General features: G+C 44.7%; 2 protein-coding genes across 2 annotated transcripts in view; both read right to left on the bottom strand.

Moving 5' to 3' along the window:
• The window catches only part of LOC142255215 (C-signal-like), a 101,664-nt gene that overhangs the window by 24,181 nt on the left and 52,518 nt on the right, over positions 1-24,965 (bottom strand). The window contains exons 3-4 of the mRNA XM_075326729.1: positions 19,660-19,847; positions 18,597-18,734 (exon numbers count right to left, since the gene is read on the bottom strand). Of these exons, the coding sequence (XP_075182844.1) occupies positions 18,597-18,734; positions 19,660-19,847 (326 nt within the window). The remainder of the gene's footprint in view (positions 1-18,596; positions 18,735-19,659; positions 19,848-24,965) is intronic.
• Positions 7,075-8,814, bottom strand: LOC142255214 (uncharacterized). Its single transcript, XM_075326728.1, has 2 exons — positions 8,669-8,814; positions 7,075-8,567 (listed from the first exon to the last, which is right to left on the bottom strand). The coding sequence occupies exons 1-2, from the start codon at positions 8,755-8,757 to the stop codon at positions 7,394-7,396; spliced, it is 1,263 nt and encodes a 420-aa protein (XP_075182843.1). The 5' UTR covers positions 8,758-8,814; the 3' UTR covers positions 7,075-7,393.

A 24,965-nucleotide genomic window follows, 5' to 3' on the forward strand; every position in this document is an offset into this window, starting at 1 on the left:
CACTGAGCAGCAGCAGCCGGACCCGAGCAGAGGGGTGAGCGCAGTGCTGACACCCTCCTCCCCGCCCGCAACATATATATATATATATATATATATATACGAAAGAAAGAGGTAAGAGTCCCGGTGCACCACCTACTCCGCGTGTTAGTACACGTTCAGCTACTTGAGCCCTGCTGAGCCATGGAGGGGATCATGGTGCAGACTTGCGGTGAAGACCAAGATAAATCCAAAGGAGAAAGAAAGTCGCACTCCAGATGATCACCATATCACTCTGTCTTTATTGCAGGGGAAACATGAGGGTACAAGCGGTGGGGAGGGTGAGAAAAGCCATACAACGCCGGACGACGGCGTGCTGTTTCGCTAGAACTTAGCTTCCACGGGTCCAGTGCAAACTGCCATGCAGCACCGCCCTTTTAACACAAATGGTGCAGGTACTGCATTAGCAGAGTGATTTAAAATGCAAATGCAAGTATACAATTAGTAGCTGCAAAAAGCAGGTGAAGACTTCAAGGGTATTAACATATCACAGTCTAATACACATATCACTCAAAATACAATAATATACAAAAGGCGGACAAAATCACAATCCCTACAAGAACAGAACAAAATTCTGATGTACAGTACAGCGAGCACAAAAACAGCAGAAATTATTTTAACCCCTTCACGACCGCGGGCAGTAAAATTACGTCCTATTTTAACGTGACTTAACGACCAGGGACGTAATTTTACTGCCTAAACTTCATTTGATTGCCGTGGCCATAGCAACGACTTTCAAATGATGTCCCCTGCTGTTTCTTACAGCAGGGGACCTTTGCTTGACCCCAGGGGGGGCGGCATCGCCACCCCCTATCGACGATCGATGTGATTGGCTGTTCAAATCTGAACCGCCAACCACATCGTTCGCACTAATTTCGGCAAAAATAATGCCCGAATTAGTGCGATACTGTGAGATCCAGCTATGAGATGCCGCAGCTGCTGCAGCATATCATAGGTGGACCTCAAACATGTCGCCCCCAGCCCCTGCAGCACTGATTGGAGCGATCGTGCTATGACGCGCAATCGCTCCAATCAGTGTGCAGTGGGGCGGTCTGATCTGCCGGTGGCCGCCTCCCCAGGCCTGTGCTGGCCTGCGAGCCCTCCCCCAACATGTCTGCAGCGTGCAGTGGCTGGTACCACGCCACCGCCGCTGCTGCCGCCGCCGCCGCCATAGCTGAGGTCACCGCTCCTGCTGCACGTGAGTACTGTGCTCACCTTGCAGCCCGTGCGCGCTCCCGTGGTGCCCCTGCGCGCTCCCGTGTTAGCCCCTGCCCGTGCCCCCCTGCGATCTGCCCCCCCGACATCCCGATCTGCTCCTCCCCCCCCGACATCCCGATCTGCTCCCCCCGCGATCTGACTGCCTCCCCCATTATCTCTATTCTGCTTCTGCAGCTCCCTCTCCGGTCTCCCCCTCTGCTCTCCCCCACACCCTCTGATGTGTCCCCCCCTCTGCTCTCCCTCCCTCTCCCCCTCTGCTCTCCCCCGACGTCCTCTTACCTGTCTTCACCGGCCCGATCACATCTGCCTCCATCGCTGGGTCCTTCCTGGGCATTCTGCTGATTTGCCTGCTGCTCCTGTAAAGCTGTTCCTCCTGCAGCACTTCTGGTCAGTGATCCTCTGGGTACTGTGAGTATAACTTTTTTTTTTTCTGTATCCCCTGTCCATTTTTACACCTCATCCGTCCGTGCGTCCCACCAAGCGCTGATCAGGGATGCACATAACGGATCTGCATCCATGGTCAATTTTTGGCATGACTTTTTTCCATATCCGCAACGCTTTTTGTATCCCATCCGTCCGTGCGTCCCGCCGAGCGCTGTTCAGGGATGTAGATAACGTATCTGCATCCCTGCTCAATTTTTGGCGGTACTTTTTTTTCCGTATCCCCGACGCTTTTTGTATCGCATCCGTCCGTGCGTCCCGCCAAGCGCTGATCAGGGATGCAGATAACGTATCTGCATCCCTGCTCAATTTTTGGCGGTACTTTTTTTTCCGTATCCCCGACGCTTTTTGTATCGCATCCATCCGTGCGTCCCGCCGAGCGCTAATCAGGGATGAGCATAACGGATCGGCATCCCTGCTCAATTTTAGGCGTGACTTTTTTCCGTATCTGCAACGCTTTTTGTATCGCATCCGTCCGTACGTCCCGCCAAGCGCTGATCAGGGATGCACATAACGTATCTGCATCCATGGTCAATTTTTGGCGTGACTTTTTTTTTTACGTATCCCCGACGCTTTTTGTATCACATCCGACCGTGCGTCCTGCAGCGGCCGATCAGTGCACTGCGTCTGTGCGTTTGAAAAGTCAAATGGCGCTCCTTCTCTTCTGAGCCCCGCCATTTGCCCAAACAATTACTTTCCACCACATGTGAGGTATCTACGTACTCAGGAAAAATTTCTCAATACGTTTTTTGGTGCATTTTTTCCTGATGGCCTTGTGAAAAAAAAAGCTACCTAGTTGAAGCAACCGTTTTGTGGTAAAAAAACAATTTTTTCTTTTCACAGCTCAACATTATAAACTTCTGTGAAGCCCCCAGGTGTTAAAAGTGCTCACCAAACATCTAGAAAAATTATTTGAGGGCTCTAGTTTCCAAAATGGGGTCACTTGTGGGGGAGCTCCACTGTTTAGGCATCATAGGGGGTCTCCAAACGTGACATGGCGTCCGCTAATGATTACAACCAATTTTGCTGTCAAATGGCGCTTCTTCTCTTCTGAGCCCCGCCATGCGCCCAAACAATTACTTTCCACCACATATGAGGTATCTGCGTACTCAGGAGAAAATGCACAATACATTTTATGGTGCATTTTTTCCTGATAGCCTTGTGAAAAAAAAGCTACCTAGTTGAAGCAACCGTTTTGTGGTAAAAAAAAAAAAAAAATTCTTTTCACGGCTCAACGTTATAAACTTCTGTGAAGCCCCCAGGTGTTCAAAGTGCTCACCAAACATCTAGAAAAATTATTTGAGGGCTCTAGTTTCCAAAATGGGGTCACTTGTGGGGGAGCTCCATTGTTTAGGAACCTCAGGGGGTCTTCAAACCCGACATGGCGTCCGCTAATGAGTGCAGCTACTTTTGCGTTCAAAAATTCAAATGGCGCTCCTTCCCTTCCGAGCTCTGCCGTGCGCCCAAACAATTGATTTTTACCACATATGGGGTATCAGCGTACTCAGGAGAACATGCACAATAAATTGTATTGTGCACTTTCTCTTTTCTCCCTTGTAAAAATGAAAATTTTATGGCTAAATTAACATTTTTGTGTTAAAAAGTAAAATTTTCATTTTTTCCTTCCACATTGCTTTGGTTCCTGTGAAGCACCTAAAGGGTTAATAAACTTATTGGATATGGTTTTGAGCAGTGTGAGGGGTGCAGTTTTTAGAATGGGGTCACTTTTGGGTATTTTCTGTCACCTAGGTCTCTCAAAGTCACTTCAAATGTGATGTGGTCCCTAAAAAAAATTATTTTGTAAATTTTGTTGGAAAAATGAGAAATTGCTGATGACCTTTGACCCGTTCTAACTTCCTAACGAAAAAAAAAAATTGTTTCGAAAATTGCGCTGATGTAAAGTAGACAAGTGGGAAATGTTATTTAGTAACTATTTTGTGTGACCTATCTCTCAGATTTATGGGCATAAATTTTCAAAGTTTGAAAATTGCGAAATTTTTAAAATTTTCGCAAAATTTCCTAAATTTTCACAAATAAACGCAAAAAATCTCGGCCTAAATTTACCACTGACATGAAGTACAATATGTCACGAAAAAACAATCTCAGAATCGCCAGGATCCGTTGAAGCGTTCCAGAGTTATAACCTGTCAAAGTGACACTGGTCAGAATTGCAAAAAATGGCCCGGTCATTAGGGTGTTTTAGTGGCCGGGGGTGAAGGGGTTAAATTGGTGAAAAAAATTTTTTTCAGAGACAATGTATGCAATAATGTTAAAATGCAAAACAGTAGCTATTAATCAATGCCATGATCAGATAGTGCTAGCAAAACAAGGGTGTCACAGTCAGGATGTCATATAGTCGACATGTCAAAAAAAAAAAAAGGTTTCTTTAAAGAAAAACTGACAAGTCGTTTCTGTCATTCAAACCTAGCGGTTCCATTGCGTTTAGATCCATAATCAATCTGGATTCTTTTTGTAACAGCGTGCGGTGCGTGTCGCCGCCTCTGCTGCTAGGATTGACTTTAAACAGACCAGCAAAAGAAAGTAGATTGGAATTACTATTATGGCATTCCTGCATGTGTTTAATAAGTCTTGCTGAACCTATCCCTGATATTAAGGATTTGCAATGTTCCCTAAAACGGACGTAAAGGGGCCGGATAGTTTTTCCAATGTAATAAAAATTGCAGGGGCAAAATAATGCATACACTATATAAGTGGACTTGCATGATATGAAATCATTAACCCTGAGGTACTCACACCCCACTTTTATTACATCCCCCGTTTTATGGGCCGAATAGAAAGGACAATTCCCACATCTAAAATTACCCTTAATTTTTTTCTTGTCTAACCATGTCTTTTCCTTTGTGGGCACGAATCTATTTTTTACCAAAAGGTCGCCTAAATTATGGCCTCTTCTGTAAGATACCAAGGGACCCTCTTTAACCAGGTCTCTAAGGTCTTTATCGTTTTTCAACAAATGCCAGTGTCTCTTTATGCTGGATCTCACAATGTCAAATATAGAATTGTATTTGAAATTGAAGGTGCATCTATCCCCGGCGGCATTATGCGGCATTTTTCCCAAAAAGTTTTTGCGAGGTCTATCATGATCATTCGTCGCCATCGCAGTCCTGTCTAAGGCCTCTGCCACACTCACGTGTAAAAAACGTACGTTTGGTGTAGTCCGTTTTTTGTGTCCGTGTTCCGTATTTGCAGTCCGTTTTTCCCCTCCGTGTGGTGTCCGTATGCATATCGTGTGTCATACGTGTGTACGTGTGTGCGTTTTCCTGTGCGTGAAATACGTCAGTGTGTGTTCCGTGTGCAGTCCGTTTTTTGTGCGTGTTTCACATGTTTCACACATTGAGATAATGGTGATTACTTGGAATTAAATGACACATAGGTGTATGTGATTAGGACATAAATATAAGTTAACTATAAGCTCTTTCCTGCTTGTATTATGTCTTGGAGCACCTATGTGTTGAGACAAAATTGTGGCAATGCCATTATCCACGGAGGCCTTAGTGTTTTTATGTTGGATTATATCTCGTCGTTTTGGCGTTAGACGGCACATGTTGCATTATGATAATGTAAGAAGAACCAGATTGTGGGTGCATCCACTAATGATGATGCGGCCTATGCATGGTCATTTCCATACTTTATTTTTTGAGTTACGGAATTTCCCAGATAAGTTTTTTTCATACTGCCGGTTGTCAGTTGAGAGTTTTGATTACTTACTAAATATTTTACGACCTCATTTGCAACATCAGGACACTTGGATGCGGCTTTCCATTTCCCCAGAGGAGAGATTTATGGTGACTCTGAGGTAATATATTTGTTTTTTTTGTAATTTGTGTAAATGTGTTATTTTTCACAGTGAAATGTGTAATTGATCCTTATTGATGTAATCTCATTTTTGATTCAATGTTTGTGTTTTCTTATGATTGTTTGAATTTTAAAAAAATAGTGTTAATTGTAAATCATTCTTTGTCTTGTTTTCATAGATTCTTGGCGACTGGTCAATCTTTTAGTGCTTTACATTTTGATTTTTTGTTGGGGAGATCAACCATTGCCGTTATAGTACGTCACACATGCGACATGATATGGCAACATTTAAAAGAAGAAATGATGCCTCAGCCAAACAGAGAAGATTGGTTGAAAATCTCTAAGGGCTTCAAGGACTCTGTTGACTTTCCTAACTGCATAGGAGCTTTGGATGGCAAGCATTTCAGAGTTAAAAAGCCACCAAACTCTGGGTCACGTTATTTCAATTTTCATAAGTTTTTTTCCGTTGTTATTTTGGCATTGGTTGACACAGAATACCGATTTATTTATGCAGACATTGGGGCCTATGGTAGTGCCTCAGATGCCCGTATTTTCCGTTCATCCAGATTAGCCCAACGCCTGCAAGAAAATTCATTATTGATCCCCCCTCCAGTTGCCCTACCTGGTACATCTGGACCGTTGGCACCATATGTGATGGTAGCAGATGCAGGATTTGCATTATCCAAACATGTTATGTGACCATATCCAAGGAGATCCATTGATGACAGGAAACAGTACTTTAATAATCGGCTAACTAAAGCAAGACATTATGTGGAGTGTGCATTTGGTATTTTAGCTAACAAATGGCGCATTTATCAGACAACGATTCAGTTGCAGCCAACCTTTGTCACATCTGTACTCAAGGCTACCATTGTGCTTCACAATTACTGTCGGATACATGAAGGAGGAACTTATGTGGATGATGAATTTCAGATAAACCATGTTGTTAATCCCACAGGTGAACCTATGTCTCATAATTCCGTGACATCTGGTTTACAAATTAGAAATTTATTTACTGATTACTTTAATTGTTTTGATGATAATAATAATAGTGATGATTGTTAAGATTGTGATGGTTTTTTGTTGATAAAAATATCAAATTATTTTATTATAGGAACTTGGTTAATTTTTCTCAACATCTCTGAGCTTAAATCAAACAAGTATTAAAGGGGAAATGCGTTATTCATAAACTGACATTTCTGTTAGCAACATGGTTTTCTGAATGTTGTATGTATGTGTATGTACATTTCTGTGTTAATATCATGTTTTAGGAAACTTATTTGTAACTTACAACATTAATAATGTTAATCGTCTATTGAAAAAATGCTATATTATTAAATATCCAAAATAAACATGTGTTTTTTCTTCAAAAACATAATCTTTTATTACGAATAAGCATATTAATCCATAAATTAAGGATGTTATTTTTTCACATCCACATTAAAAATGTACATATTGTTCATTTTGTGTTAAATTTTTCAAAACAAAAATTTTAATGCTAATCTTCATAACATACAAAATATACTTTACATACAAGAGTCATTGTAAAGAAAATGTGTGCATTGCTTACAATGTTGAAAAATGTCGGCCAATTAAGTTGCTATCATGTTGGACATTGACATAGACCCAAAAATTGTAAGCTGTGTTTTCAGAATATTAGAACTAATCTAACCATCAAATTGGTTGGGTAAAACTGTGTTAATACATTTCCAAACATAAAGGCCATAAAACATATATGTGATCCGTCACTAAGTATAATCACACATTTTTTTGAAATCTTTTCAACTCTGAGTTTGCACATTTTTGGAAATCCCTCTTTTTTAACATTTTGACACATTCATCAGATTTGTTGTTTGATTGTTAAGATTAGCAAAAATGTGCATCACAAGTCAACAAGATCTTCTAGTGAAGTAACCTGAGTGTTGCTGAGTATGTTGTTTTGTGTGGCCTCAGAAATGGTATTTTCAGGAATGGAAACAGTTGTTTGCTGAACAACATTCCTATTACTAGCTACAGTAGTGTGTGGAACAGTCTGTTGCATGCTGGTTTGTCCCAACACATTGCCTGTGGTTGAGTAGACCTGTGGATCTACATGGGTAATTGGGTATTGTGTGTGTGTATGTTGTTGACCTTGAGGATAGTTGACAGAGGTTTGTAAGTGTGGTGTAGGTAACATAGTTGAGATTGGATAATGAGGCATCATGAATGATTGTGGGTATGTTGAACCTGGAAACAAATTAGGTAAACCACCAATATTTGTGGGTTGAGTAAAGTAACTAGTAGTTTGAGTTGGTTGTAAATTCATATAGTTCAAGGGTTGCTGAGAGGTAGCACTTTGTACTGTGCTTAAGGCACCAGTATTGGTTGCAACATACCCTTGTCTAATTGGTGTTGGGAATAACGTACTTGAAGCCATTGAAGGTTGTCCAGATTGTTGTAATAGTGGATTATTGACTATTACAGTTGCCATTGTTGTTTGTGTTGAAATTGTGTTTTGATTGTCTGTTGTGTTTGGGACTGTATGTTGTTGCATAATGGTACGCCAATTTTCTATGGCCTCATACACTCTCACTGGTTCCTGTTCTGCCTGACTAGCTGACAGTAGGGTCAGCATAGCAGCTCTTACACGTTCCTGTCTATCTGAAGGAATTTTGGTTAAGCTAGTTGATAAAGAGCGACAAAAACGCTCGGCATCTGTTTCTGGAATTAAAGTGTTCATTATGTGAATAATGCGTGTGTCAATTATTTCCGGTAAGGATCTCATTTCCTCAGGTCTGCGGATTCTTCTTGCACGTAGAGGTTGTGGTGCAAAACGTGGAAGTACATTTGTTTGTGTTGCTTGTGTAGCTGGTGTGTTTGTTTGTTGCGTTGATGAGCCTTGGGTGTTGGTTTGTGCACTCTCTGTCCCACCCTCATGTGATTCAGTTGCTGCATCTTGTTGAGTCTCAGGAATTTCAATGTCTTCTCTGGCAGGTTCTTGTTCTGATGCTGAGGTGGCTGTAGCAGAGGGACCTGCTGTTGGTTCATCATCAGATTCGTCAAGATTATCCTCCGTTCTATAAGAAATGTAAAAACATATTACAATCTTAACATTTATGTTTGTCCAATTTGCTTCAGGGGTTTTTTTTTTTTTTTTTTAAAAAAAAAAAAAACTTACTGTGTAACTTCTAAGATGGGTGCTAGGAAGCTTATTTGTTCATAGTAGACATATCTGCGTTTGCGGCCTTGGCTGGATGAGGATGGCATAGGGTTGTACTCCCTTCGGTACTGATCACGGGCTGAACGCCAACGCCTTTTTACCAAGTCAACTGGGGACAATTAACAAATATGTCACTTGCAACATTCTCCATAAATCTGCACACATTAATTTAAATAATGTTTGTGAAATGTAATATACAATTTAACACAATTATGTTGGTCAAATACTTAGGATGAAATATAATTTATTTAGATATTCTTCATTCAAAAACATGTTTAGACATTCACACAAAACCAAATAATATTTCTGAATAATTATATTTTAAGTCATTGTCATCTATATTTAAATTATAATTCGGTGTTTTTGCAATGACATTTGGCTAAAAATTACTCGAAATATTATTTGATACATGTAGGTAATGATATTGACATGTCATTTTAATCAATTATTTTTAAAAAAAAAAAAAAAAAAATTTTCAAGTGTGATACTAAATTTTGACTAATCCAACAGGGAATTTAAAAACACATGACAGTTTAATCAGTTAATTAAGTAAATTCATGAGGAATTCCAAGTCAGATTACAAATTTAAGTATACTTCGATTTTTTACACTGATGAAAGTTTGGTGATACTATGAAAAAAGTGTACAGGAACTCAATATATTGAGTAGTACATACACCAAATCTTCTCATAGGATTTTACACTAAAAGACAACATAACTATGCCAAAACAATCACAGTTTGAAAGTATGAATAAATCCAAATATAGATATTAAATAAAAAAATATAAAAAAATACAACAACTTACCATATTTAGCACGCTTTGCAGGAGAACATCTAGACCATGCATTATTGGGGTACACTTCCTCAGCTACTTGATTCCAATGGCGATCAACTGTCAGTCGGTCATGGTAACCATCTACACGTGTATCCCATAATGGTGGGTGAGTCTCGACAGCTGTTATAAGTTTCTCCGTGTCCACCCGTGGTGCCATTATTATATTTCGAAGACGAAAGTTTGCTCAAAATAGATCTTGCAATACACAGAACTCCTACTTCTTGCTTGCTCACTCCTTCTGCAAATGCACAGTTAGTTTTGTGCAAGAAAATATGTTAGCAACGCCACCTGAAAGTATTTCAGAGTGTAACAAACTTTCTAATTAAAACACGGACACGGACCACACGGATAGCATACGGAGGCCATCCGTATCACGTACGTGTAAACACGGACCCATAGGATTTAATGGATCCGTGAGGACGTGATGCCGGTGGAAAACGGACATGTCAGCGCTTTTTCTACACGCACAAACGTACGCACGGAACGGACACACGCTCCGTGCGCAAACACTGACGTGAGGCTTTTTAGATTAAAAATAGTATGTCAACATCAGCACGTGTCTCCGGTACGTGCAAAAAATGCCAAAAACGTACCGGAGGCACGGATGTGTGGCACAGGCCTTAGGCCTGTGCCACACATCCGTGCTGCCGGCACGTGTTTGTCATTTTTTACACGTACCGGCGGCACGGAGACACTTTAACCAATGCTACCCTATTGTAGCAGGCACACACACGTAAAACCACACGGAACGTGTGTCCGTGTGCGTTTGTACGTGTGTGCGATTTTCAAAGCGCTGACATGTCAGTGTTTTCTCCGGCAGCACGGGTGTTACACGGCCCGCACCCGTACCACACGGGTGTAGTGTGGATGCGGTCCCGTGTGACACGCGCCGGAGAAAACACACATGTCAGTGAAAAAAAAACAAAACATTAACTCACCTTCTCCAGCCCTCCTGTCTCTGCCGCTGCTGCCTCTTGCTGCCGACCGCCGCTCATTATTCTCATTGAATATTCACTTCACTGCCTGGCAGCAGCAGCAGCGGGGAGACGGGAGGGCTGGAGCCGAAGATCAGCACCACGGACAGCAGCGCGGACATCAGGAAGGACCAGGTGAGTATAATAATTACTGATTCTACGTGTGCTATCGCGGATAGCACACGTAGAACACACGTGTCACGCACGTACCAGAGACACGTACTTACCTGCACACAACACGCAGGGAAAATACGTGTCTCTCGGCACGTGCGTGAAATTCACGTGAGTGTGGCAGAGGCCTTAAGCAGCTTCTATGATCCTAGAGAAATAACCTCGTTTAAGTAAGCGTGCCTTTAAATCAGAGGCTTGCTCTTCAAATTTGCGAGGATCATTATTAATACGTTTTAAACGCAAGAACTGACTATATGGGAGAGAGGTTCTTGTATGGGAAGGATGAGCGCTATTAAAATGCAGCAAATTATTAACGGCTGTAGGTTTTCTGTGGACCTCCCTAAGGATGGTCCCGTCATTCACTGTCAGTTTAACGTCCATGAAAACAAGTTCCTGGCCTCCAAACTGACTAGTGAATAGCATATTAAAAGCATTAGTGGTATTCAGATAAGTGACAAACCGCTAAAACTCTGATTCTGTACCATCCCATACCAGAAATACATCATCCACATATCTTGCGTACATCTTTATATGTCTAAGGAATGGATTACCAAGACTATATATTAGTTTATCCTCTAAAGCTGATAGGTAAAGGTTTGCAAAAATGCAAGCTGCGGGGTTCCCATTGCGGTACCCCCGCACTGCAAATACCATTGTTCTCCAAAGGTAAAAGCATTATGACTCAATACGAAGTCAAATGCTTCTGCCACAAATGCAACCAGGGAAGGATCCTGCCCAAATTTTATCAGGACTTCTTTGATAGTCTGCACACCCAGATCTTGAGGGATCCGGGTGTACAGGCTCTCAATGTCCAGCAAAACCAGTTGGAACCCGTCCTGTCATTGAAAATTATTTAGCATTTCCATAAAATCACCCGTATCTCTTATGTAAGAGGGAATCATTTTAGACACAGGCTTCAGCAACCATTCAAGATACTGGGAAAGGGGTTCAGTCAGGGATCCCATCCCCGAGACTATGGGGCGGCCGGGGGGGGAGGACAAGCTCTTATGTATTTTAGGTAAATAATACCAGGGTGCTTTTTGTGGAAAAATTGGCAAAAGCTTTTCAGCAGTATTTTTTGTTAAGATATTGTTATTCACCCATTTGAATAGGAAGCTTCTTAATTGCTTCACATAAGTCCAAGTAGGATCACTGGGTAATTTCCTATACACACTGGCATTATTTAGCTGTCTTTCAGACTCCACTTGATAGGATTTTTTTGACAGCAGAACCACCGCACCGCCCTTATCAGCCCTTCTGATTATTAAATCCCGATTATTCTGCAACAACCTAAGCGCCTTAGATTCGCTATTAGACAAGTTTTTTACAGATGGTATAGATTTAAGGGCTTCCAGGTCTCTGGTCACTAATTCCTGGAATAAATCCACACTGTTACCTGGAGTCAGTGGAGGGAAAAAAGTAGATTTTAAACCTTTTTTAAAAGAGGTAGATACAGTACAGTACAGGGGTATTTTTATTACATTGGAAAAACTATCCGGCCCCTTTACGTCCGTTTTAGGGAACATTGCAAATCCTTAATATCAGGGATAGGTTCAGCAAGACTTCTTAAACACATGCAGGAATGCCATAATAGCAATTCCAATCTACTTTCTTTTGCTGGTCTGTTTAAAGTCAATCCTAGCAGCAGAGGCGGCGACACGCACCGCACGCTGTTACAAAAAGAATCCAGATTGATTCTGGATCTAAACGCAATGGAACCGCTAGGTTTGAATGACAGAAACGACTTGTCAGTTTTTCTTTAAAGAAACCTTTTTTTTTTGACATGTCGACTATATGACATCCTGACTGTGACACCCTTGTTTTGCTAGCACTATCTGATCATGGCGTTGATTAATAGCTACTGTTTTGCATTTTAACATTATTGCATACATTTTTTCACCAATTTAAAATAATTTCTACTGTTTTTGTGCTCGCTGTACTGTACATCAGAATTTTGTTCTGTTCTTGTGGGGATTGTGATTTTGTCCGCCTTTTGTATATTATTGTATTTTGAGAGATATGTGTATTAGACTGTGATATGTTAATACCCTTGAAGTCTTCACCTGCTTTTTGCAGCTACTAATTGTATACTTGCATTTGCATTTTATATCACTCTGCTAATGCAGTACCCGCACCATTTGTGTTAAAAGGGCGGTGCTGCATGGCAGTTTGCACTGGACCCGTGGAAGCTAAGTTCTAGCGAAACGGCACGCCGTCGTCCGGCGTTGTATGGCTTGTCTCACCCTCCCCACCGCTTGTACCCTCATGTTTCCCCTGCAATAAAGACGGAGTGATATGGTGACCATCTGGAGTGCGACTTTCTTTCTCCTTTGGAGATATATATATATATATATATATATATATATATACACACACAGTACAGACCAAAAGTTTGGACACACCTTCTCATCTCTAGAACAACTATTAACCCCTTCAGCCCTCAGCCTGTTTTCACCTTAAAGACACGGCCATTTTTTGCAATTTTGACCAGTGTCACTTTGACAGGTTATAACTCTGGAACACTTCAACGGATCCTGGCGATTCTGACATTGTTTTTTCGTGACATATTGTACTTCATGTCAGTGGTAAATTTAGGCCGATATGTTTTGCGTTTGTGAAAATTTCGGAAATTTGGCGAAAATTTTGAAAATTTCGTAATTTTCAAAATTTGAAATTTTATGTCCATAAATCTGAGAGATATGTCACACAAAATAGTTACTAAATAACATTTCCCACTTGTCTGCTTTACACCAGCGCAATTTTTGAAAAAAAAAAAATTCCGTTAGGAAGTTAGAAGGGTTCAAAGTTCATCAGCAATTTCTCATTTTTCCAACAAAATTTACAAAAAAAAATATTTTTTAGGTACCACATCACATTTGGAGTGATTTGAGAAACCTAGGCGACAGAAAATACCCAAAAGTGACCCCATTCTAAAATCTGCACCCGTCACTCTGCTCAAAACCACATCCAAGAAGTTTATTAACCCTTTAGGAGCTTCACAGCAACCAAAGCAATGTAGAAGAAAAAATGAAAATTTTACTTTTTTAACACACAAATGTTACTTTAGCCATAAAAATTAGTATTTTCACAAGGGTATCAGGAAAAATGCATCATAAAATGTATCGTGCATTTTCTCCTGAGTACGCAGATACCTCATATGTGGTGGAAATCAAATGTTTGGGCACACGGCAGGACTCGGAAGGCAAGGAGCGCCATTTCACAGCAAAATTGGTTGTAATTATTAGCGGACGCCATGTTGCATTTGGAGACCCCCCTGAAGTGCCTAAACAATGGAGCTCCACCACAATTGACCCCATTTTGGAAACTAGACGCCTCATGGAATTTATCTAGCTGTTTAGTGAGCACTTTGAACCCCTGGAGGCTTCACAAACGTTTGTAATGTTCAGCCATGAAAATATTTTATTCTTTTTTTTACCACAAAATTGTTTTTTCAAACAGGTAGCTTTTTATTCACAAGGCTATCAGGAAAAAATGCACCATAAAATGTATTGTGCAATTTCTCCTGAGTACACAGGTACCTTATATGTGGTGGAAATCAATTGTTTGGGCGTACGGCGGGGCTCAGAAGAGAAGGAGCGCCATTTCACAGTAAAATTGATTGGAATTATTAGCAGACGCCATGTTGCATTTGGAGACCCCCTGAGGTGCCTAAACAATGGAGATCCCCCACATGTGAGCCCATTTTGGAAACTAGACCCCCCCCATACAAAAAAATTAGTTTGGCGAAATAAAAAATACAGACATCAGTAAAAAAAAAAAAAATGAATAAAAAAAAAAAAATATGAGCGCCTGCCACTAAGACCAGTGCCAAACGTGAGAGCAATGCACGAGTCTCGCATCGCATCATCCACTCCAGTCTGGAAGTGAGCAACTGCGCTGGATAATGCGATGCGAGAGGGCGGGGTGGCAGATGAGGAAGGGCGCAGTGGATGGAAGATGGGAAAGGGCGCAGCGGATGGAGGAGCGGCAGAGGATGGGAAAGGGCGCAGCGGATGGATGATGGGAAATGGCGCAGCGGATGGAGGAGCGGCGGAGGATGGGGGGGAAGGAGGTAAGATGGGGATACCTACCTTACAGGATGGATCTAGGCAGCAGGATCACAGCAGACAGAAGAGGCAGCAGATGAAGGAGGCAACAGATTGAGGAGTGTAAGAGGGGGCAGTAGATGAAGAGGATGGGAGAGAGCAGGCAGCAGATCGGGGAGGGGGGCAGAGTCTGATGGGAGAGAGAGATGGCACATGGAGGAGGGGGGGCCCCGGGGGGGGGCCCCAGAACATGGAGGGGGGAGACTGGCCCCCAGAACATGGAGGGGGGAGGGTGGCCCCCAGAACATGGAGGGGGGAGGGTGGCTTGCAGCACATGTGGGGGGAGGGTGGCTTGCAACACATGGAGGGGGAGGAGGTGTAGTAGCGATGGAGAAGGGGCAGCCGATGAAGGAGGCGGCGGCGGCCGATCGGGAACAGTGGGGGCCGATTCGGGGGCAGCAGCGGCTGAAAAAGGTGGGTGCGACGGCGGCGGGGACAGTGGCAAGCGTGGCGGCGGGGACAGTGGCGAGCATGGCGGCGGGGACAGTGGCGAGCGTGGCGGCGGGGACAGCGGTGGATCGGGAGCAGCGGCGGGGTGATCGGAGACAGCGGCGGGGCTGGCGGTGGTGATCGGAGCCACGGCGGGGCTGGCGGTGGCGGTCGGAGCCGCGGCGGGGCTGGCGGTGGCGGGCGGGGTGATCGGAGACAGCGGCGGGGCTGGGGCTGGCGGGCGGGGCGATCGGAGACAGCGGCGGGGCTGGGGCTGGCGGGCGGGGCGATCGGAGACAGCGGCGGGGCTGGCGCTGCCGGGCGGGGCGATCGGAGACAGAGGTGGGGCTGGCGCTGCCGGGCGGGGTGATCGGAGACAGCGGCGGGGCGATCGGAGACAGCGGCGGGGTTGGCGGTGGTGGGCGGGGCGATAGGAGACAGCGGCGGGGCTGGCAGGGCGATCAGGGACGGGCGGGCGGCGGGGGCAACTTACCGATGGGCACCCGCAGAGACCGCTCTCCTCGGCTTTCAGGGACGGACACAGGTCACCGGCCCCAGATCCACGGTGATTGGAGAGATCGGTCACAAGACCGGTCTCTCCAATCAGAGCTGGGGGCAGGTGAAGCACCGATCACCCAGCTCCAGCCAATGGCTGGATTTCAATGTTCCAGCCATTTTCAATGGCTGGAACATTACAGTGACTGTAATTGGCTGAGTGGCGTTCGTCAGCCAATCACAGCCTCTGTAGGTTCGGGGAGGAGGCACCACCCCTCCTGAGGTCAGGCAGAGGTCCCCTCCTTCCCGAATCTACCGTTTAATTAAACAAATTGGACTCCCCGGGGCTCCGGGACCGCGATTTCACTATGACGTACTGGGTACGTCATGGGTCGTTTAGCACCATGTCACCATGACGTACCCAGTACATCAAGAGTCGTTAAGGGGTTAAGAGGAGACTTTGTGCAGCAGGCCTTCATGGTAAAATAGCTGCTAGGAAACCACTGCTAAAGACAGGCAACAAGCAGAAGAGACTTGTTTGGGCTAAAGAACACAAGGAATGGACATTGGACCAGTGGGAATCTGTGCTTTGGTCTGATGAGTCCAAATTTTAGATCTTTGGATCCAACCACCGTGTCTTTGTAGAAAAGGTGAATGGATGCACTCTACATGGCGGCTTCCCACCGTGAAGCATGGAGGAGGAGGTGTGACGGTCTGGGGGTGCTTTGCTGGTGACACTGTTACGGATTTATTTAAAATTGAAGGCATACTGAACCAGCATGGCTACCACAGCATCTTGCAGCAGCATGCTATTCCATCTGGTTTGCGTTTAGTTGGACCATCATTTATTTTTCAACAGGACAATGACCCCAAACACACCTCCAGGCTGTGTAAGGGCTATTTGACTAAGAAGGAGAGTGATGGGATGCTACGCCAGATGACCTGGTCTCCACAGTCACCAGACCTGAACCCAATGAGATGGTTTGGGGTGAGCTGGACCACAGAGTGAAGGCAAAAGGGCCAACAAGTGCTAAGCATCTCTGGGAACTCCTTCAAGACTGTTGGAAGACCATTTCCGGTGACTACCTCTTGAAGCTCATCAAGAGAATGCCAAGAGTGTGCAAAGCAGTTATCAAAGCAAAAGGTGGCTACTTTGAAGAACCTAGAGTACAAGACATATTTTCAGTTGTTTCACACTTTAAGTATTTCATTCCACATGTTTTAATTCATAGTTTTGATGCCTTCAATGTGAATCTACAATTTTCAGAGTCCTGGAAATAAAGAAAACTCTTTGAATGAGAAGGTGAGTCCAAACTTTTGGTCTGTACTAATATATATATATATATATGTCGCGGGCGGGGAGGACGCCGCCGCGCGCTCGCTAACGCTCGGGTCCGGTGCTGCTGCGGCAGCTCAGTGGCTCGAGCGGTGGGCTGGATCCGGGGACTCGAGCGGCGCTACTTGCTCGTGAGTGAAAAGGGTGGTTGGTTTGGGGGATTTAGTCCGTGATGCCACCCACGGGTCGTGGTGAAGATGGACACCACCGCTGCTGGTGACGGGGATCCCGGGAGCGATGGTAGGGAGCAGCCGGGATGTTGTTTTCCCCCTCCATGGGTAGGGGTCGGTGGTCCCGGGGCCCGGTGGTGTGACGGGGAGGCAGGGTTGGTGAGGTGCGGGGTTGCAGGGACAGTGCGGCGCGGTGCCGGATGGCACGGGTGTCCTCACTCAGTAAGAGATGCACAAAGTCCTCGGTAAACCAAACGGCTGGATGGACGGGTCTCGCAGCCGGCTGCAGTGTCTCTCCCGGGACAGGTGATGGCGGCTGTCTTTCCCTGCACCTTGATGTACTTGTTTGACTACTATGGATCCCCAACGGTAGTCCGCTCCCCAGTGTATGGATGCCGGAGGAGCCCGTTTGCCCGCAGGCGCTGGCCCTTGGGTCTCTAGCCTTAGGCGGTAGCTGTATACCCTCACGGTGTGGGCGGTTGCCTTCTATCGGGTCTTTGGCTGTTAGGAAAATCCTGGGGTTCCGGTCACACTCGGATTTGACTATTGTCGGCGGCTCCAAGCCTGGTCGGGGTCCAATGGCCCTGCCTGTGTGTGCTGGCTTCACTTCGCTCCCCGGTCAGTACCGGCGGGCCAACGCCCGACCCCAGTCCTACGGTTCCGCGTTGCTTCACCACTCCTGCAGATGGCCACCACCGTCTGCCAACCTTGCTGTCAGTGCCTGGGCCACAAACCCAGACACCCAAGTGTTTACTCCTCTCACTTCAAACTCCAAGACTGTTCTGTCACTTTTCCCGCCTCCAGGCCTGTGAACTCCTCGGTGGGTGGGGCCAACCGCTTGGCTCCACCCCACCTGGTGTGGACATCAGACCCTGGAGGGAGGCAACAAGGATTTTATGTTTGGCTAATGTTACTGTGTAGTGGGGGTGGGGGTGTGTGAGTGTTATCTGTGATGACCTGGCTAGTCCAGGGTGCCACATATATATATATTCTAAACGTGGGAATATGGTGTGTATGTACTATACGGTCACTGTGAAAGCACCCAATAATCGGCCCAATAGCGAAAGCAGCCGGCACCTCGTTCATCATTCGTCAGTCAATTGCATATTGCCCTGATGACTGGAGGCAGAGGGTTGCTGTTCTTGACAACTCCTTGGCAGCAATGGGATATCTCCGTGATCTCCCGGACTGTCTCAATGACAATTTGTGACAGTTGTGGGATATCTGCGTGGTCTCCCCGGCTGTCTCCAAAACTCTTGCTGGCAGCGGTGAGATATCTGTATGATCTTCCCGGCTGCACCCTGACATGGACCAAGGGCTTTGGGGATCCACCTCTCCACCGGCGCTGTATATACTGTAAAGAAACATACCTTACTACAGCGATAAGAAATAGCTGGATAAGAAGAGAAAACGTGGGGAAGATCTTCTAAAGATCCAAGCAGAGCTGAGATATGGACAACTGCTGACTTTCCTGTTCCTTCTACTCTTTTCAGAAAGGGATATAGAGCCTAAATGGGTACAACAATGCAGCATTAGTAATAAGAGGTTAAAAGGACAACAAAAGTAGATTATTATCAAACCTGAAAACTATTCTTAAAAGGGAATCTGTCAGCAGGGTTTTGCTATGTAATCTTAGGGCAGCATAAGGTAGGGGTTGAGACACTGATTTCAGGGATGTGTCACTTATTAGTGTATGCTGTTCTTTCAATACAATTAGTTTTTATCAGCAGGAGATTATTATTGCCTGGCCTAGGACCGACTACACCCCCAGCACTCATTGTCACTATACAATTTACACAGAAAGCTTTGGTGTGGGTGGGGTTAGCTTTCTGAGCTCTGCTGTATGATACCTCTAAACAATCTGATTCAAATGTGGAAATTGGCTTTGTGTGATCACATGTCCATCCACACCCACTGGGAATATCGGGGAATCGTCACAGAGGATGGACCACACGTGGTCTCCATAGAGTGACCTACTTGTTTTTTTACTTAACAAATGATAAAAGGGGTGACTTAAATTTTTATAGTCTGAGGTTTTTAGTGTTATATATATATATATATATATATATGTATATATATATATATGTATGTGTATATATATATATGTATATATATAGATATATATATATTTATTTATAGTGTTTTGAACATGTGATTACTGATGAAATATACTTAAATGAATCAATGTTGCATTGACTTTTCATGTATCAGTCCTTAACAGATGGACTATAGTGGCACATTTAGGGGTCTTTATGAGATCTAAGCTGCTACCTACTATGTTGGGAAAGGAAATAATGACTTATTTGTATAGCTGGGGAGATTTCTGGACCCCTTTGACACCACACCCTGAGTGCAGCTATTACTTATAGTACACATCTGAATACATTTTCGATAATAGTGTATCTGACTCTATGGTATAGACATGGACTGTACCTGGGTGACCAGCAAAGGACCCACCACATTTATGGTGTAGGCACGAAACATATCCTCAGCGGTCTGTGACTGCAGGTTGTTGTTTGTCAGAATCCCGGCATTGTTGATCAGCAGATCGAGGTGTTGTCCATTCAAGTGTTTCTCTACTTCTTTTACCGAGGAGCTGACACTTGCAGGGTCGCTGGTGTCTATAGAACATCAGAGGCAAAAGTAAGGTTAGAAAATCCATTACAAAAGAGAGAGGCTACTGCAATACTGAAAATAATATCTCATTGTGTTGGAAAGGTCCAGCTTCCTGACAAAGATTTGTCTTTCAGCCCAACAAGGTTCCAGATGACACAGAAGGAACTCAGTAAGAAATGGTGAAAATGAAGCTCCAAGACTTAGCTTAAAGGGGTGGCTCATTACTCTGCAATAACGGCCACATCTCTGTAAAACTGATGGGGGAGGCTTTTTCTAAATACCTTGTTCAGCCAATTCTGCCTCTGGGCAATGCTATTGTGGTCCACTCATATCCATGAAAAGAGCCACCCAAGGGTTCCCTGACCTCTGAAATCTGGTGGTCACGTCACCTTCTAGTTGACCGGCCATACCCAGAGTTCCTGAGTGACTGGACTGTGGGTGGTGTTTAGCCGCTAGTCACAACCCAGGGTCACAGTCCATAATCGCTCCTGTTTGCGGCGTTCTGCAGCGAAGGAGAGAGCAAGTGACATGCTGCACTGTGACCCTGGGCTGTGATGAGCGGTAAAACTCTGCCCACAGCCCAGTCACTCAGGAAGACTGGGGCCAGGCTCGGGGATGTCAGGTCAATAGGAAGTTGATGTGACATCACCAGTTCTCAGAGGTCACAGAGCCTGAGGGCGTTGCTTCCTGAGGGTGAGTAGACCGCAATAGCCCCACTCAGATGCAGAATTGACTGAAAAGCCTTCCCTATCAGTTTTACAGGGATGTGGCCACTACTGCAAACTATTGAACCACCCCTTTAAAATCCAAGACAATTTAATTTGATAACTGTTAAAACAATAGATGCAGTTACAACTTAAAACCAGCAAGACACGGATTGTGTGCATCAATGGCCCATGGCTATGCGTTTCAGACATAGAAACGTCCTTTGTTTAAGCCTTTGAGGTTTGATGGCAGTGTATTGATTTATGTGACATTAAATCATATTGATCTATCTGAATTAGTGTTCAGATTACCTTACACATTCTATGAGTTAATTTCTTTAGCCCATATCTTCCCTAATTAGAGATATTGGTCTCTATACTGAAAGGTCTAAAGGATCGTTATCTGCCTTCAGGATCAATATTATATTTGCATCATACATTGAATCAGGAAAAGTTCCTAATCAGCAATAGATCTAATATATTTTTGAAATGGTAATTCACCCTTCAGAATTTTTCATAAATTTCTATACATAGTCCATCTGAGCCGGGACTTTTCCCTAAGGCCATACTGTCTATCGCATTCCTTCTCTCATCCATTGATAATTTAGGGAGTTATGTAATATCTGTGTAGTCTGTGCTATAGCTATTCATAACACATCCAGTATCTCTTCAGATTCCCTTAAGGCCGCTTTACACGCTACGATATATCTAACGATATGTCGCCGGGGTCACGTCGTTAGTGACACACATCCGGCCTCATTTGACATATCGTAGCGTGTAACACAAATGAGCGACTGTGAATGAGCAAAAATACTCACCTTATCGTTGCTCGTTGATACGTCGCTCATTTTCAAAAAATCGAACGTCCGGTTGTTCATTGTTCCCGAGGCAGCACACATCACTTTATGTGACACCCCGGGAACGATGAACTGCAGCTTACCTGCGTCCCGCCGGCAATGGGGAAGGAAGGAGGTGGGCGGGATGTTTACGTCCCGCTCATCTCCGCCCCTCCGATTCTATTGGCCGGCCGCTGTGTGACGCCGCTGTGACGCCGAACGTCCCTCCCCCTTCAGGAAGTGGATGTTCGCCACCCACAGCGAGGTCGTTCGGGAGGTAAGTACATGTGATGGGGGTTACTCACTTTGTGCGACATGGGCAACAAATTGCCCGTGCCGCACAAATGATGGGGGCGGGTGCGATTGCACATGCGATCGCACAAGAAATGGACGCGTGTAAAGCAGCCTTTAGAAGAACTGCTTTTCTGATCACAAATTACAGATAAAATGACCAACTCCTTGTGTTATGTCTATATCTGCAAGTAGATTATCCGGTTTATTCCCCCACTTAACATTCAGTGTTAAAGTTGTTTTCACACAACAAAGTACATTTGAATTAATAGTTCTTGGAATGATAAGTTGCATAATTGAATGTGTTAAAAATGTTGCTGTGCTGAGATACACAGTACATTCCAGAAGAACACTTATAAGATTGGCATGTGAGCCCTACAGCCAACGTCATGTAGACCCAGTCGTGTCCAGTACATTGTGCCCACCTCATGTGTGGCGCCCCTGAGGCTTCAGTTGCCACAGAGGTACTGCACCTCATCCAGAGGTGTGGTATTCTATCCTGGGTATGGAGGAGGTCACCACCGGTTCACACAAAACACAACACTCTCACCCAGGAACACCTCATCAGACATGGCAGGTGCATGCTGTACCCAAAGTCAGGCCAGGGGGGTGGAGTCTTAGGAATGGCAACATACAGTAGTGGAGTGTCAGTCGGAGTAGAAAAGTTGGAAGGAGCAGTGGAAGAGGAAAGACCTGTGGTCTGGAGCCGGCACCACTCGACCAAGACGCAAGATAGAAGGGGTCCCAGGGCCCACGGAAGTGCACTGTGCTCTTGTGGCCCTGTTCCACATACAGCTACAGCGTGGCGGGACTTGGTCGCAAATTGGAGAATGGTCCCTAGGCTAGAGGAGAAGAACCTACGTACTCCGCTAGTAAAAGCAGCGGCTGAGGTGACTGCAAGCACTGAGGCCACATCCGCAAACTAATTCGCTGGAAGATGACCCCATGGGACCAAAGGGATAGAGCTTCACGCCAACCAAAAGGGTCCATGGGCACCGGCTCATGGTTTAGTGAGCAAAAGCACAAGGCAGGAGGGAGAAGCAAGCACAGGAAGACGACCAGGGAAGGTATGTGGCGCCCCTGAGTATATCAGGGTGCCACAGGGAACTGCATTCTATCACCCAGGGTGCAGGGCCTACCCCCACATGGTTCAAGGTTCCTAAGAAACCGGTGTCACTACTATCAGCACCACAAATCCCAATTCCACCTCACATCATGACCTGTCAGACACACCAGTGCGTAGGTCAAGCTGGAATAGGGCCACCCACCTAGGGGTCAGGCAGACTGGTGGGAGGGAGGAAGAGAGCAGAATAGTGAGAGCCCTCAAGGAGTGAGGAGCTGAAGTAGTAGCTCCTGGGGAGCTAGATCGAGATTGGGTCGCAGACGGTGGTCCGGGACCAGAGGAGTCAGGGACCAGTGGCAGTGACATTGGAAAAGGGTGCGACAGACATAGTCTAGGAGGACTGTCGGCATCAGAAACCCAAAAGAACTGACTGGTACCGAGCACGACGGGGTACAGGACCCTAGGTCAGGAGCCGATTCAACGTCCTGATAATTAACCTGGGAGGGAGAGTATCTTTTTTTTTTAAACATTTTATTTGATGTGAGCAAGCACATATCATCAACAAGAGAACATGTTGTTACATTCCATAAATTTTCTCTCTATCGTACAATGCTTCTGTTACATCATTTTCTTTTTCATTGTCACAACAATTTCATCTTCATGAATTATCTTAACAATAATTTCCTTTAACTTAACAAACTGACATATTTGTTCATTTCAGTTGGTCCTTTGGATGCTCCCTATCTTTAGTGTCCCTGCAAAGTCTTCCAAACAGTACCAAGACGTGTGTATTTCCGTTTGTGTGAAGCTTTGCTCAATAAATGTTCTCCACTTTTTGAAGAATTTTTTAGTGGACTTCTCCTTATGTTTCTCCGAATCCAGTTTGTCGTACATCATTATTGTTTTTAGGGTATCAACAATTTCTCTATTTCTCGGTGTCTGTCTTATCAGCCAATTCCTAAGTAGGCATTTCTTAACTACAAGCAATACTACGTGTATTACATCTGGAATGTGAGCACTTTCTCTGTCAGTTTCCGTAGGGACTTCTATACAGTGAAACAAACAGGCCTGAGGGGTGACGGGTATAACTACTTTCCAAATCCTCAATATGTATGCCACCGCTTCCTCCCATACCCCCCTCACTCGTGGGCATTACCATATGCAGTGAAACAGTTTTGCTTTATGGAGTCCACATTTAGTGCAATGGTCCAAGAAATGCACTGGTGAGCTGCTATGTGGTATATTAAAGGCGTATGTTGCGTTAAATTGCATCTCCCGCCATTGTTCATTTATCATTACTTTCTTAACAGATTCTAACCCCCTTAGAATTTTATCATAGATGTCCGGATCGCCCAGAGCAGTCTCCCAGGTTTTATATATTTGCTCTTTCCAGGGGCCCTGTACTTGATCTCTCAATCGTTGGTATATGATTGAAAGGGATTCATGTCCAGCTCCCTGACCAATCAATACATCAAAACTCCCCTTCTTTTCAGCCTTCCCGACCTCTTTTACCACTGATGTGTAATGTGTTGTTATTTGTAAATATTGTAGGTAATGGTGATTTTCCATGTTAAATTTTTCCGATACCTCCGCCCAGCTCAGAATTCTCCCCTCGTCCGTTTTCAGTAAATCACCCAACCTTTGTATCCCCCTTTGCTTCCATCCTTGAAATAATTTGTTTTGAGACCCTAGAATAAAATTTGGATCCTCCCACAGCGGGGTAAATTTTGAAAGACCATAAGGGAGTCTATACAGTTTTCTCAGTGCTCGCCAGGCCCCCACCGTGTCCTTTATTAAACAGCTCTGTTTCACGTACATTGACATTTTATCTAGCTTCATATGTAATACCGCTACCAAGTTAAAAGGGCTTGTTAGCTCCCTCTCCAGCTGAATGTTAGAAAAGAAGGTTGTCCCATTGATCCAGTCTTTTATATGTCTGACAAGCGCCGCTAAGTTGTACAATCTAATCATGGGCATTTGTACCCCTCCATCTTTTTTCTGTAGACACAGCTTTGAGTAGGATACTCTTGGTCTCTTTCCCTGCCATAAAAATGTTACAAACACTTTTTGCAACTTGTTGATATCAGTGTGTTTCAGCAGTAAAGGTGGTGTCACACACAGCGACAGCGACAACGACGTCGCTGCTACGTCACCATTTTTTGTGACGTAGCAGCGACGTCCCGTCGCTGTCGCTGTGTGTGACATCCAGCAACGAGCTGGCCCCTGCTA

Source organism: Anomaloglossus baeobatrachus, chromosome 10 (assembly GCF_048569485.1).
Source record: "Anomaloglossus baeobatrachus isolate aAnoBae1 chromosome 10, aAnoBae1.hap1, whole genome shotgun sequence".
Classification (NCBI taxonomy): Eukaryota; Metazoa; Chordata; class Amphibia; order Anura; family Aromobatidae; genus Anomaloglossus; species Anomaloglossus baeobatrachus.

What these genes read in the sequence shown, in the direction of transcription:
- LOC142255214 (XM_075326728.1), bottom strand. Translation starts at nt 8,757, where the DNA reads ATGCCATCCTCATCCAGCCAAGGCCGCAAACGCAGATATGTCTACTAT. An exon ending in CCCATCTTAGAAGTTACACA is followed by an intron (nt 8,568 to 8,668) that starts GTAAGTTTTTTT and finishes CATTTCTTATAG; the next exon opens with AACGGAGGATAATCTTGACG.